The sequence below is a fragment of the Rhinolophus hipposideros genome, assembly GCF_964194185.1.
Source record: "Rhinolophus hipposideros genome assembly, chromosome: 18".
In the NCBI taxonomy this organism is placed as follows: Eukaryota; Metazoa; Chordata; class Mammalia; order Chiroptera; family Rhinolophidae; genus Rhinolophus; species Rhinolophus hipposideros.
The window spans coordinates 55,908,481-55,924,567 of NC_138064.1; the positions used below are offsets into that span (position 1 = coordinate 55,908,481).

Genomic DNA, 16,087 nt, shown 5'->3' on the forward strand with positions numbered 1-16,087 from the left:
GTAGCAGGAGACGACATCGACCTTGTCAGGTCCCAGGGATCACTTAATGCACGGAATTGACATAACTGCCTGCAGGCAGAGTTCTTACTACCTGTGATGGGGTCCTGGGGGGGGGATGGGGTCTGGGGAGCATCAGGCTCTCTGGGAACAATTCACAGGTACTTAGTGCTGAGGGAGCCTCACAGATAAACCTTTAAAAGAATGCTTTCAATTGCAACTGTACACAGGTTCATTCTGGTTATTAGTTTAGATTTTTAGATGGAAACTAAGCTTCTTATTCCCTATAACAGTCCCAACTGAGTGCTTTTTAATCTCCCTGTGGCCGTATGAGAGAGTTTTAAACATCTATAACTTATAAACATGTGAGATGAGGGATGGCTCAGAATATTAGGTGATTGGAGTTTAGAAAATCTAGAGCTTTAGGTCAGACTCTTATTTTTTTCTTGACTGGTAATGCACCACATGACTTAAGGCAGTTCCCGCCACTTTTTACTTTGCTCTCTGCATTCTTTTCTCCCTAGTGTGTGTGTGTGTGTGTGCACGTGTGTGAGAGAGGAGAGGCAGAGGTGCAGTGTATATCCGGAGTTACAAAAACTGATGCAATGTCAGCAGCTCAGCTAGGTTAACACTAGCTGAGGTAAACGTGGGACCCATAAGCCTTTTAACTTGTTACATTTTACCCAACTGCAATATACCGATGCTCACTGCAATTCTGATATATCTTTCATAAAGATATCACAACTAAAAATGGTCAAGAATTTTTTTTCAGGGCGGACAGGTGGCTCAGTTGGTTAGAGCGCGAGCTCTGGGCAACGGGGCTGCTGGTTTGATTCCCACGTGGGCCAGCGAGCTTCGCCCTCTGCGACTAGAATGAAGTCAATAAGCTGCTGCTCAGCTCCTGGGTGGCCAGATGGCTCAGTTGGTTAGAGCGCAGGCTCTCAACCACAAGGTTGAGTGTTTGACTCCCGCAAGGTATGGTGAGCTGCGCCCCCTGCAACTAACAACCAGACCTGGAGCAGAGCTGCGCCCTCCACAACTAAGACTGCAGGACAACTTGAAGCTGAACAGCACCCTCCACAACTAAAATTGAAAGGACAACTTGACTTGGAAAAATCCTGGAAGTACACTCTGATCCCCAATAAAATCCTGTTCCCCTTCCCCAATTAAAAAAAAGGAATTTTTCATATTTCTTTTCAATACAGTTATCATTGAATGTTCTGCAAAAACATCCCTACCTCAATAGTGAAAGAACGAATTTCAACACTTGCCTTTGTCCTGCTATTTTCTTTTAGTATGTTTGGTTTGCTTGGATCACCAAAGATGCAAAAATCTAACTAATCTGCTACTTAGGATTCAGAAAGTTAGCAAGCAGTTTCCTGGAAACAAATCTGCTGGCATTTTATTTTTTGATGTGTGAATTTCACTGTGGGCAGGGGTGGGGTTGCAACAATTACAGAAAGGAATGAATGACAGGCAGCCCCTGTGTCCCTGGCTTTTGTTCCCCTGGGGAAGGTCTGAAATGAACTCAGCACACTGTGCAGCTATAGGAAATGGCATGTCTTTGTTTAGGTGGAAAAAGCAGGCTCTGTTACCTAAGTGAGAGAGCGGGCCACAGAGGAGGAACAGCAGGCCACTTTGATTTGGGCGGTAGTCACCACACACACTAACCCGAAAATGTCTTCTCTTTGGGACAAATATTGTTAAAGTTCAATTTTTTTTCAAACATATATTATGAAAAATAAATAAAATGATGACAGTAAATTGCTGTTTTCTTTGAAGCCAGGCTTAATGTGAGTAGAAGCACTGTTCTCAAAGCAAAAAGCCCACTCCAGCTCAGAACCCCCAAGTCCCCAACAGGTTTAACAGTGGGCTCCATGGCGCAGCCTCTGGGCCAGGGCCCGTGAATATGTCCGTGCATGTCTGCTCCGGCCTGACTGCCGAGAGCAACACAAACAACACGGGAACTGTATTCTCGAAGCTGCACTGGGACTCTGCATACACACTCTAATTAGGGCCTGCTTTCTCTGCAACTGGTGACTGAATTCAATACTTCCTTCAGCCATTAGAAATACTGCAAGACATACCGGGTATAATTCGTGTGTTTCATGCTTGTTTCTTAAAGCAAAATAAAGTACTGGTTAATCAGGATTCACGTCACCAGCTCATTAAAATTTTTAAAGTTTAGGAATTGTAATTCACCCTTATTTTCATACTTGCACAATGAACTAATGGATGTAAGTAATCTAAGGTACTTCTTAAAATTAGGCAGGCTTTACATTTTTTCAGTTTACTACAAGAAACAATAATGAAAATAAGACATGTTCTTTTTTTGAATTGATATTGCAATAAACAATGTTGGGAATCACAGTATGAAAACCTGAAAGTAGGAAATACGGTGTGTGACAATTGCTTTAAAAAAAAGAAAGAAAAATAAAGCAAAGAAAGGGCAAAAGAGTAGGCTCGAAAGGGGGTGCTACCTTTGATCAGGGGCTGGCAAACTTCACAGTTTAGGCTCTGATGGGTCATATTTTCCCTGTGTCAGCAACTTAACTTTGCCCTGGATTGCTAAAGCTGCCATGGGCAATAGTAGACACGTGGGGTCACTGTGTTCCAATAAAACTTTATTGCAAAAACAAGCCATGGGCCAGATTTCACTCCTAAGGCTGAGTTTGCCAACTCCTGTTTATTAGATAGTTCTTCCTAAAAGACATCTCAGATAAGGAGACATCTGTGCGGAGAAATGCAAGAAGTGAGTGAGGGAGCAAGCAAGCCACGGCTGTGTGCGGGGAGAAGGCCCAGGCAGATGCACTCCGTGAACTATCCCAACACGGCTTACTGGGTAAACTGTCGTGACCATTGGTTTTTATTCACCCACGTTTCAATATGGTCTTCTCAAATGTGACTGTTAAGTATTGTTCAATATTCTACCAAGCTGATGCATCACAATTATTAAATCACTCCCTGTAGCTGGATATGTAAATTGTCTGATTGTTTGGTGTCACAAGTTCCACAGCAGCAAACACTGATGTATATCTGACTGCTTGGCTACAGAAAGACTTATCAGGTCAAACGCTGTTTCCAGCTCTTCTCCATGGCCATATCCCTACCTTGGAAATTTGCAGAAGACAGTGACAGCCACAAACACAGGACACTTCTCGTAGGTTGTTATTAGAATTCTTTGTGCTCATCCAGGAAGTAGAAACTAGAGCAGCAAGGTGTGCAGTGTTCATTTTCATGTATGGAACATGGAAGTTAAGAGCAAGGGGTATAGCGCCTGATGCCTGGGTTAAAATAGTGGTATGACCTACTGCTACACTGTGTGGTTGTGTGTGTCAGGATTTCCATGTTCTTAAAATGAGGCCAGTCACAATAACTTCATCACAGGGTTGCTCTATGATATGAGCTAATTATATAAAGTCTCTAAAGTGTGCCTAGCCTATAGTAAGTAGTACTCAAAAAAGTCCAGTTACAGCTATAGTCATTATTAATTTTTTTTCATGTGAGTTGTCTATTCATTTCTGTTTTTTCCCTTATCTATGAAATTTTGCTATTTTTAGGTTGTCCACTTAAGATTGCTCATTTCATTAATTTTATTTCCATGTGAAGGGCCTAGGAAGTAGCCATGTACATTAAATGGTAACCTGCTTCACAACCAGTAACTGATTTAATATTTGGCATCTGACATTGCAATAGGTACTTTTAATATAATTTTAAGTGGTAATCAAGCTTGTGATTTTGAGTCTTAAGTGCAACAGCTTTGTTGGCATGAGGTGACACATTCTAACAAAAGTAAACAAACAAAACAAAAGATGATGACATTCCTCCTGTAGTACCCTAAGAAACAAGTCATTATCATCACTGAAAATAATTATTTAAGAGTTACTATGTGAAAGTCATGGTCTTGACCTAGCAAAAGCAAAGAAATACAGTCTTTGGATTCAGGAGATGTAATTAAAATCTAGCTCATTCTTTCTTTTTTGGGGAGAAGGGATTATTACACAATGTTAGCTACAGTATTTGATGTAATCTGATATTTCATTACACTTTACTAGTCTTAATACTGTTTATGGTAGAGTGCAAACACTAGGGGAATAAAGAACTTTCCTTTGTTAGTTTTAAATTGTACTATTAAAATATTCCAAACTAGTTATGCCCCAAATACTAATACAAGGTTTTCCTCATTTCTGCATTTTACTGGAGGCTTCTCTGGGAATTAAAAGAATGAAATCATTATTATGTGCTTTGGGCCCATCACAAAGTTTTAAGTAGGTGGCTAGACTGAAGGCTACTTTTGAATAGCTATTACACGAGCTCCCAATAATCATAGTACCTAGTCCATGCAACACGTGGCGTTCAGGGAGGAGGCGAGGGGCAACTGAGTAGTAGTACCTCTGGTCTTCTACTTCTTCTTTCTCTAAGCTTTTACCATAATGATATATCTTTTCTTCGAGCTTTTACTCTCTGGGGAAAAAATGTATTTATTCATACTCTAAACTTGCCACTCATCTCCCTGCTCTCATTTCTAAAAGGCAGTCATAATCATGGGTGAATCCTTACTACTTCCAGTGCATTCTATTTCACAGCTAATATTAATGATCTACCCTGTACTGCATCTTCTCCCCAGGTGCCAGGAAGTGAACCACTTTTAGAGAGAAGAACAGCTCTTCTTACTTAGGTGGAATAATTTCAGTGAATCAGGTGGCCTTGGAAACAGCCACATCGACTCAACTAAGAAAAAAGAGCTGCTGAGTAGAACGGTACGTGAGTGCTCATTCTCCTGAGAGAGAAAAGATGAAGCTGGTTTTCTAAAATGAATTAAAGTGCTGGCCTGCGATGCAGCTTGGGGTACACTACTGTTCATATCCATGGCACAAAACAGGACAGCTCTCAGCTCAACTGGCAAGACCTATGGGCCTAAATTATTGCAACGGATTAGCAACTACGTCCCCTGCTTCAGAAAATGAACTGCAGAGCTCACATGAAGAAACTGGACAGTCCAAATTCAATTCATATTGGTCCATACATGAGAAAACTTGGGCTTAAAAAAGTTGTGTGTAAAAGATATTTTTCCCCAAGTAAAAATCCAGAATGTATGTGGAATTTAAAACTTTATTTTAGGGTTTCCACAAATATATTAGGTCTGGTTTTTTTTAAAGGAAGTCTGCTTAAATGAGTTCTAACACTAAATTAAAAAACACACACACACTCAAAATGCAAGCAAAAGAATACTTTCTTGCGTAATATGAGAGTAGTCACCTGAAAATACAACTGTATTCTGGGGGAGGGGGATGTAATATTCCAACTGTCTAAGTTTCCAAGTAAAACTGTAAAACAAGTAGTAATTTTTTGCCTCTAGAGCATCATCCATTCCCACAGAATACAATAATGCCTCCTGAGATTGCACAAGGAACAGTCCTGGGGTAAACAACGCAAGGCATGAAACAGACAGAGGACCAAGAAGTGAAAATATTCACATAAAGTTACTGCTTTGACTATGTGAATATAGATTCAGTTTTTGTCATTAATACTCCGAATAATCTCATTAACATAATAAAATGGATTCACTGATATTTTTTCTAAAACATTGTATTTTTTTCTATATGGCTTAATAAAACATGGAATGTGTAGTCAAAGCAAATGATTTGAGAGCGCAAGAGAAACACTCCAATTGTCTATGGGGAATAAGTCCTGGTGAATTCAGCGAAGAATAAGTTTCAGAAAAAAAAGGGAAAGTTCCTCAGATCCAGTGTTTTTTAATATTCAAATGGCTTGAGTTAAATAAACACAATGCAGAAATTGTACATTTTACATGACAATCTTTAGTGACAACTGAGGAGAAAAATGATACTCCATGTCCCACTTATAAGTTCTGAATCTAAATTCATGATTTGTATTTAAGAAAGAAAATACTAGTAAATTCTAACATCATTGCCAGTACTGTATTTGAAACTATCTCGGATTCTACAATCTGATCTGTACTGCCTAGCCATAAACTGTGGGGACACTACGAGAGAGAGCAGGGGAAGCCAAAGGCATTCCATTTAGCACACTGGGCTCTTTAACACACACTGACATATTTCCGTACATATTTATAAGGCTTGGTGGCTATTATTAGGCTGTAATTGCAGTTGTTCTAACACCTAATAAGCCATGGTTGGAAAAACAAAGGCAGGTTAATTTGTGATTTCCTCGACTCATTCAGAGGCAAATTAAGTGTCAAACAGCTAATACTGAACATATTTCATTTTATGAGATTTTAATTTAATTCTGTACCATATCATTGATGCCTTAATATAGGGTGTTTATCTAAAAATAGGAGCAATTTATAAACCCCTTTCAATGGAATCTTTAATGATAGGATGTGATAGCATAATTATCACGCCTGCCATCCTTCTAAACAGAGATCTGTGAGTATTTCCATCATCAGCACAAATCCTGTTTGAGACTTACACATTTTTAAAGTTGGCACCAGAAGAAAAATTACGTGTACAAAATGCCCCCAAATTTTGTCTTCTTATGATTAAAAGTATCTTAAAAACTCAGTAAGCTCTCTTGATCCATTTTCTATAATACAATTATACAGCAAGTCTTTTGGAATTCAAGTTCTAGATGAAATTATTTCATTTTTCCAGATCACTGCTTTACCCCTCAGCAAAGACACACTTTTAAGATTTCAGTAACCAAGCCACATCTGCCTAGAATACCTCCATTCCTAAGGCAATCACAGACATCTACTCACGGCACTCAGAAGATACAAAAGCAATCCTGAATTCATGACTGAGCCAGGACAGGACAGAAAGCTCAGGATTTGTCATAACCCCAACGGCCTCAAATGCTAACTCTCAGCATTCGCTTACAGCTCCTGTAACCGCAGAACGAGCTCAAAACGCTCCTATCCTATTTAGGAGATACAGAGTGGCTTTTCAGAGACAACAGACCAAAACCACGAGACACGAAGCCAAAAGATGCACAGAGGAGAGAATTTGACCTACAGCTACACTGGAATCAAAGTGCCCCCACCCCCATCAAGCACGCACGCATGCACGCACACGGAGCCAAAGGACCAGGACTTAACCAGAACCTGAACGAACACCAGATCCCTTTCAGAAGCCAAGGGTCCGTTGTCCAGGAAGACCCAGTGCTGATGCCCCTTTATCATGAATAGCCAAGCTCAAGGTCCTCCAATTAAAACTCGCCCCACCGGCACTTCTGCATAGCTGTTCCCCTAACCCCTTAAAAACCCTTAATGTAGTCCTGCGATCAAGATGGAGCTGAGGCTCCATTAGGTCTCCCATCTTCCCGGTTGGCGCCTTCTCAATCAATAAACCTTTCCTTGCTCCAAACTGACCTTTTGAATTTCGTCCTTTTGAAACTTGGAGCAGCACACTTGGATTTGGTAACATTCCCTGCTTTTAAGAGTGCTCACATGGCTTTTGTTCAGCCAGGACTTCTATCTTCCAGTAATCCACTAAAATGACCAACACTAAGGGAGAGAGGAGAGGCCTCCGCTGTATGTTCTCTCGGCCTTTTAGAAAACATGGAATTGTTTCTGTGGCCACAGGTGACATTGTAGACAACAAGGGAACGGGCACTGTTCAAAAAGGAATGCCCCACAAATGTCACCACAGCAAAACTAGAAGGGTCTACAATGTCACCCAGCATGAGGCTGGCATTGTTGTAAACAAATGAGTTAAGGGCAAGATTCTTGCAAAGAGAATTAATGTATGTATTGAGCATATTAACCACTCTAAGAGCCGAGATAGCTTCCTGAAATGGGTGAAGAAAAATGGTCAAAAAAAGAAGGAAGCCAAAGAGAAAGGTACCTGGGTTCACTGAAGCGCCAGCCTGCCCCCCACCCAGAGAAACACGCTGTGTGAGAACCAATGGGAAGGAGCCTGAGCTGCTGGAACCCATTCCCTACGAATTCACGGCATGATAAGTGTGAAAAAATAAAAGACCTCTGCACTGTTAAAAATATTGCTCTTAATTGAGTAGAGGTTTAGTGTCCCCTCCCGCAAAGAAATATTTAAAGAAAACTTTAAAAAAATAATAAAAATAAGTAAAAATAAAAAAATTAAAAGAGTGCTCACATAAACATTTCACGGAACTTAGTTGGAAAAGGCAGATAACTTCATTTCCATGAGTGAAACCAATACAAGCAAGAATAAGTCACCAGAGTTCCCAGCACAGGTGAGTGCAAACCAGGGGAGGGCTCAAGCTCTGCAGCCGCTGTCCCTGTCTTAGACTGGACAACCTGGGTGTCTCCTGAGCATCTTTACCAAGTGCCTGGCCGAGAGCTGGGCACTGGCTGCCAGACTCGCAGGAGCAGTGACCACTGAGCAGTCAATGAGCAGACGAGAGGATGCACGCTACAATAAAAGCACACAGGTGCTACGAGGACAGCCTCTGAGACACAGGGAGGTGAGGTCTTGAGGGTGAGGAGTTTAACTGAGCGTTGGTCAGGCAGGGCCAGAAGGTCACTGAGGTCAACGCAGAGAATGTCAAGTTATAAAGGCTCAGAGGGGTGGCATCGGATAGTTTCCCAGAGCCTCCTTCACAAACTCAAGGTCTCCACCCAGGACCCCTCGATGACTAGCAATTAATTCCAGGAGGCCACAGATCCACGTGCTCACCACTGTGCCCACAGTGATGACATTTCCCTTTCAGAACTTTCCAGAACTTCTCTTTTGAAACTCAGCATTATCTACTAGCGTTGCATTAAGAATCTTATATAACTATACATTTAGGCAGCTGGAGGACAATTTAGTCAATTGCTGCTAAAGTATTTTAAGTGTGGCTGAGAAAGCAGGAATTAGTAAAATCCCAGCTCACCAGTGAGTGAGGTCTGAAATGCAACCCCCACCCCAGGATTCTTGACACTCGACCTAAATTGTCTTGCAGTGTTTTTATCACCCGTGAGCTAATACTATAGGCATAGCAATAGGGCACAGGACACACAGTGTGGATTTATGAGGTCTTGCTGTCACATTCTGCCAAAGCAGGACTTCAGATTTTAATTGATATATTCATATTTGAATTTAATTACAAGGCAAACTATAACGAATCCAGAGGAACTAGTTCATTCTATCACATAACCTTATGTTTTGAAATTTCTCTATAACATGATTTTGAAAGGGTGAAGAACTCTGAAATTCCACACAGAATCTCACTTAAATTACTATAGCAAAGACTGTAGAGTCAGAGAATCAGCCATGCAAAACCTCTGCACAACCCGGTGAATTATATAGCAGGTTTCAGCCTGATTTTGGAATTTCCTTCCCTTTGTATAGGGTATTTTAAATTGGCCTCTTGGTTTTATTTGAGTGTATTATGAGCAGGCTTTAGAACCCTGGAAATACCTGTGTTCCAGTGAAAAGTCAAAAAATAAGTCACAAGTTTCTGTATTCTTTCTCTATAAATACCCCCTTTTCCGTTAATGCTTACAGAAGTCTGCAACACAGATTTATTACTTACCTCCAGGCAAATCTGCTCTGAAATTACAATTTAGTAATGGGAGATGGATCCAAAAAACTGTTGGTAAAATATTATACGTGCACTTGGGCATGTAGTTAGGGTTGTTAATATCAATTAATTCTGTTCACAGAAGAGGACTTGTTTTAAAACAACTTCATTTTTCCTTGGCATATATGTAATTACACAGCTGTAACTAATAGCCATGGAGATGCAATCTACCATCTAAATAACCAGCATTATCCTTCAAAGTATTATTTGTGCTTTTCTAACTTTACTGTCTCAGAATGAAGGGTCACTACTGCACATGACAAAGTGTATTTTATTCATTTATTTATCTATATACATATACTGTATATCTGTATCTGAAGGACATTTGTAAGGGGTAGCCCCCCCCAGAGTGGCTCCAGATATTATAGTACATGACAGTTTTCTGGACAGTACTACAAAAAGAATATTTTTTTAGTTGTGCAAGTCTACTATTCCTTTTCCCCAAAACCAAGTAAGACAGTATTTATTTTCCCGAGATTTTCTTCTTCCTCTTCTAATGTATGTTATCACCACCATTCTTTCCTTTTATCTTTGTGTAACCCCTGTGCTCAATCACATCTGCCATTTTGTTTGGGTGACATTCACATCAATCAAATGACTGTTGGTGTACACACCACAGGGGCATGAAAACTTGCCACAGAAATTCATTACGATTCATTGGGATACCTGGGACAGGAAGTTCACCTAACAGAAATTTTAGCAAGAAAAACTTCACACCCATTCTCAAACAAATACATATTCTGAATGGTAACCTTCCATTAGGCTTTTACTTTTTTACGTCATTATGTATAGCCCACAGAACACACGTACACAAAATATACAGGAAATACTTGCCAGCCACCCAGTGTGACAGGCATTCTACAGGAAGCATTAAGGGTTAGGGTCCCTGAGTCTAGACAGGCTTGCTGTATTTCAAAAGTAAACCTTATATTTCTATCACGTCTTCAACACCCATAGCCGTGCTCTAACAAAAAGTCCTGAGATAGTAACAGCCAGTATTTTGTTCTGTTTCATTACTGGGTAAAGTTTTAATACTTACACATGCAATGGAGGAATTGGAGACGGGTCATAATGGTAACGCCCCTCATGGTGTCTTGCGTCAATCGGCACAGGAGGATGGAACGCAGGAAAGAGGTGAGGAGGGTCTGAAAAAGAGAGTAAGTCCAACCTGTATAAAAGGAACACTTACAGACAGAATTCCAGGTCATGCAGCCACGTTTCTGTACTGCCTTCCTGACCTATGCCCAGCCTATTGGAAGGATTTCTGGAAGAACTCTTAAAAGCTCAGCTGGAGGCAGTGTGACATACTGCAGAGGTGACTGAGTCAACCCGAGAAAGTGGGGCCTGTGAGTGCCACCAAAATCCACGGGAAAGCAGCGAAAAACAACACCTATTCCTACCCTCTGAGAAAGGCCAGCCAGAGCAGAAGGGCTGAGCCATAAGACCAAGGGGAAGGCGGCTGACGGCTCAGTTGGTTAGAGCGTGAGCTCTGAACAGGGTTGCCGGTTCGATTCCCACATGGGCCAGTGAGCTGCACCCTCCACAACTAGATTGAAGACAACCAGAGGCGGCTGAGCTGCAGGAGGGGTGGTCGGATGGCTCAGCTAGTTAGAGCGGGAGCTCTCAACAAGCTTGCCGGTTCAATTCCAGCATGGGATGGTGGGCTGCACCCCCTGCAACTAAAGATTGAAAACGGCAACTGGATTTGTAGTTGAGCTGCGCCCTCCAGAACTAGATTGAAGGACAATGACTTGGAGCTGATGGGCCCTGGAGAAGCACACTGTTCCCCAATAAAATTAAAACAAAAAAAACAACCAAGGGGAACAGATTACGAGGCACTCGTTTTTCTTCAAAATTTACACTGTCAGGTGAATTTTAGATCAGGATGTAATATAAACACTAGTTTCTTTTCTCTCACACACTTGATGCATTTAAGGAAAGGAGTCCTTTCTAAAGTCCCTGCTATTAGTTTGGTGCAAAAGTAAAGTGCAGTTTTTGCAATTAGTATTTTTAACCTTTTAAACAGCAAGTACTTTTGCACCAAAATAGAATCTGTGGCATGCACGCATGTGCATACACACGACACATACCACACACAAAACATACCGTGCACACTCACACAACACATACAATACTTTTTTTAAATGCATGCTCCCCTTCTCGGCCTGGGTGACGCCTCCACAGTCCCAACACAAAGGCAGCAAATCTATAGTTTGGCAGGAGAAAGTCACATAGCCTGGCGGCCAGAGACGAGCTGACGCTGACCCCTGAGACAGACGGGGAGGTCTGGGGCAACCCGAGCCCTGCAGCCCTGACATTCACCTTGGCTCCAGGCCAGCCACCCCTCCTGGTCCGTTCAGGCTGCTGTTCACCCTCCCCTGGGTTCTATGTGCACACTTACTTAAAGTAGCTTCTCTACTCCACCCCACTTACTTGTACACAGACGCTGATTATCTCTGACAAATCTGCAAATAAACTTTTTCTTTAATAGTGATTCATTGCAAAAACTGAAGAGAGTTTTGCTACATTTTTATTACTAGGAGCATGGATGATATTTTGCAACTGGCACTAAAGTTTTTCCAAGTTTCAAGAAGAAAAATAAAGGAGTTTAAACCTGGAGGTGTGCCTCTCAGGTTATGACCCTGATATTACGGCATACAGGCTGAACCTGGCCTTCAGTGGTTCCTTCCACACAGTGGCACCTGCATGGAGCCATGGTGCTGTCATTGCCCACGAACTGGCAACACTCTCAGGAACTGAAGTGTATACGAACAGGCCACCAGAGGCTTCCAGTCATTTCTACAAGTCTGGAGATTTGCTAGGCCTGAGGGTAGCAGGAGGTACAGGCGATTTCCCAATGAGACCTGAGAACAGGTTCTCAGCAATGGCTGGAAAAGTGACACAGGGCCTTTTGAGGGGTGTCAGGGGTGGGCTGCACCAAACACAAACAAGGGGATACCCGTATTCCACAAGTCCCAGTGAAGGACTATTTTGTATGTATGTGGTGAATTCAGGTGGTTTCCATTTTCCTTGCTAAACATTTCTTCTTTCTAAATCTTCTACAACAAGCATCTTTTTAAACTTTCAAAAAAATTATATTTTACTTCTCTTGTTCTGAATTTTGCCCTTCCTTTGAGAATCTGATAGTATGATCATGAGAAAACAAAGTAAGAGTGAAAAACTATTAACACGCATTGACAGGACCAAGGAATTATTCCAAGCTGCTGCCATTCCACCAGATTTAGAACCTAGAAAACTTCTGTGGCTAGAAAAGACTATTGTACTGAAAATGTCAGTAATCAAGGTATTTTGTGCTTGTTGTAAGATAAAGCAGGGAAAGGGTGGTCCAAAGGGAGAAAAGAAACCGTCTTGGTATTGTCACAGCATTGTCACTGTGATATCATGACAACAATGCTGGAATTCAACAGGTGAGGACTATTCTGACTATCTGATCGTTTATCCCACTTTATACATTTTATAGAGTCCATATGAAAAAAGTCAGTTATATTTTGAGTGCACCACTTAGGGCTTAATGTTCAAGGATGTCAGAGCTGGGCTTTTGTAATGGAAATCTGGAGAGCTGCTGTGCCAGGTTTGAAACTTTATCCTGCACTGTTGTCAGAACAGTAATCTTGCAGAGCCAAAATATCCTACTTAACCATTTTTGATCAAAATTATTCACCCTTATTAAAATAATACGAAATTAAGTGGAATAATCTTTTTTTCATTAGTTTGAAAGTCTGACACATACTCAACTCACTGAATGTTTCCTGAGTTTAAATTTGGGAACAGACGCAAATGAGTCGGATTCAAGTTCGGGGTCAGCTGGATGGCCATCAGACATGACTTCTCTTAGTCTCTTTTCAGCAGTCGCTGATGCAAACGTGCTCACTTCCAGCAGCCTTCAAACTTAACACATGTTCTCTGCTCTTGGAAATCAGAGAAATAACCTACTATTGTATGTAAATTAAGCATTCATAAAGTCCGATGCACCTCCCAAAGGCTTTCCCTATGTGCCAGTTTACGTGGCCATTTTGAGGTAAGTTGTGACAACTATGTCAGAGTTGGCTTCTTGGCTGTGTTCTGCATGATTAAATTCTCTCCACCAGATAACGATCTGATTTTCTCTATGTGGGTATACTTATGAATTATGACGAAGCACATACACATTTTTCAAACACACAGGGCTCAAAATGTGTGAACGCATTCCACATTCAAGGTATGCCTCATAGATCCAGGAACTAACAGTCTCTTATATGAGTATTATCTCTTATCGGAGCATTCATAATTAAGTTGCAGTGATTATGTGCAAACAGGTGAAGACCAACCAGTTAATCCTACAAAATCAAAGGAATATACCCAAGTAAAACTCTCTTCCCCAAGAAAAACCTACAACACTACCATGGACATTAAAAAAGGCACTGTCATCTTCTCATTTTTAAGAAATTATTCCAACAGGATTTTAATTCACTGTCTCTCTCACCTTCTCTCCTTTCAGAATGAATGACAACGACCAAGCACTGCAAAAATATGTGAGAAGAGGAAAGTATAAAACACAATTACTACAGTCATTTCTCACTGTTGAGTGTTTTGTGAGTTTCAAAGTTAATTCTGAGTGAAAGTTTGTGATGCATCTTGTAACATTGTTTGCAGTATTTATTTATGTCCCAAGGCAATTTACAAATTCTGCATTCTGGAATTAGGTTAAATAAAGAACAAAAATTAAGGATATGATCTGATTTTACCAAAGACACCTGGTTTTCATTTAAGGATTTTACTGTTTCTGTTTGTTTCCCTCTTGATTTAGTTTAAAATAACTTGTTCTGGACTGATGAAGTCTACCCGAACAATTAGACCTGTGTCAGTGGAAATCACGCTTCTAAACCACTTTCTGAGAAAATGCAATGAACCCCTCTTCCAATTAAAGTCATGCCTGACACCAACTTAACAATATAAACAAAGAGTGAAAACCTGAGAGTATGCCCTTTAGTGATACGTGGCATCACATGGCATTCATCCTCACCCATTTCTAAAAACAAGAGAAGAAAAAAGCCCTAACCCTCAAATGTTGACTGCTTCCTTGCATCCTGGCTTGTCATTTTTATGTGGAAGCCCAGCCACATATTCCATCCTGGGCCCAAGCAGCTGTCCAAGAAAGCCCATATGACAAGAGCAGGCCCCTGTCGCAGCAGCAACCAGAATCCTCCGCCTCACGGTTTATTATTTACACATGAGCAGCACAGCTGTGGAGCATCATAATTCAAGTGGATGTGGAATAAGTCACTGCACCGCAGCCATCTCCTGTTCTGGCCCTTGACAAAACACCACGTGATGACTTTTCCAAACTCAGGCTAAAACTGCTGAAGCAGAAGGAAGTGCCACTAAACCTGGCCACCTCCTATTTATCATACAATTTCCTGACTGATGGTTCCACAAACCAGCTGCTAAGTGCTGTGTACTCTACTGTCAGCAAACTAACCGGCTAAATGGAAGACGGGAGAATAATGTGCAGGACTGGGGGAATCAATTGTACTGAGGGAATTAAAACTACCAGGTGGGGTGAGTCTGTGGAACAGTGGTCGCCAGTCAACTGTTCATGCTTATGGTCGCAAAGATGATTTATTACAGACCTGCGAGAGCTTTCCCTGCTGGACCAATCGTCTATGCTAAGCTGAGATTTGAAGAGTGCACATTATCCGAGGCTTGAGCAGGAAATCTAAACCTGATAAATACATAATTGGCTTCACACATGTTTAAATTGAAATGCATAGTAAAAATCTTTGTGCTGGGTACACTTGTCAGTATTCGATTTCATGCTGGCTGCTATCATGCTGTGCATTAAGGGTTTCATTAGGAATGAGAGGCATTGATTTTCAGGTTTCTTCTCAACAGCTTTGGTTGATCATAACCTGTAGCCAGAGAAAAGACACTTGAGATTTATCTTCAGTTGCATAATTCTCTCAAGAAATAGTTTTAGTTCCTCAGGCCATAAAATCTCTTGGATGCCATTCTGGGAAACCATCTTTTAAGGTTTGAAATTTACATACAAAAATGGTAGATTACAAAAGAGAGATCAAAGTCAGTAAAGGAGTCATTCACCAAATGATACCTGAGTGGCCTAAAAGTGCACAGGAAAGTGCAAGGAGAACCAACGAGAGTAAACTGTCTAGCGCACAGGCTCTCCTGGCTTATTTACATACTGACATCGTCCATCTATTGACTTTGGAATTTAGTCTAGACCAGAATTAGAGATTATTTTTCCTGTCATTGGGGTCAGCCCTGCCCGTAAGAATGACCAGCCTCCTCCCATTCACGCACATGTTTCTCATCACTAGAAACATTATGAAAACCCTGATATGGACAACATCCACTATGCTCAAACAAAAAGAATTATCCAGCACCTATCAAATGAGGTCTCAAGTGGGAGAAAAGGGGGAGAGAGAGAGAGGGAGGGGGGGAGAGAGAGAAAGAGAGAGAGGCACTGTCACCATCCAGGGACGGGGGAGAGGTACCCCAGCCTCTTCCTGCCGTGGTATCTCGTCATCACCTTGGCACCTACAAGGCC

The 16,087-nt window shown here is 41.3% G+C and overlaps 1 protein-coding gene across 7 annotated transcripts in view; it reads right to left on the reverse strand.

The window, feature by feature from the left end:
• The window catches only part of GLI3 (GLI family zinc finger 3), a 286,021-nt gene that overhangs the window by 112,086 nt on the left and 157,848 nt on the right, over positions 1-16,087 (reverse strand). For all 7 annotated transcript variants that reach the window (XM_081079350.1, XM_081079349.1, XM_081079347.1 and 4 more), the window contains one exon: positions 10,562-10,667. In XM_081079350.1, coding sequence (XP_080935476.1) covers positions 10,562-10,667 — 106 coding nt within the window. The remainder of the gene's footprint in view (positions 1-10,561; positions 10,668-16,087) is intronic.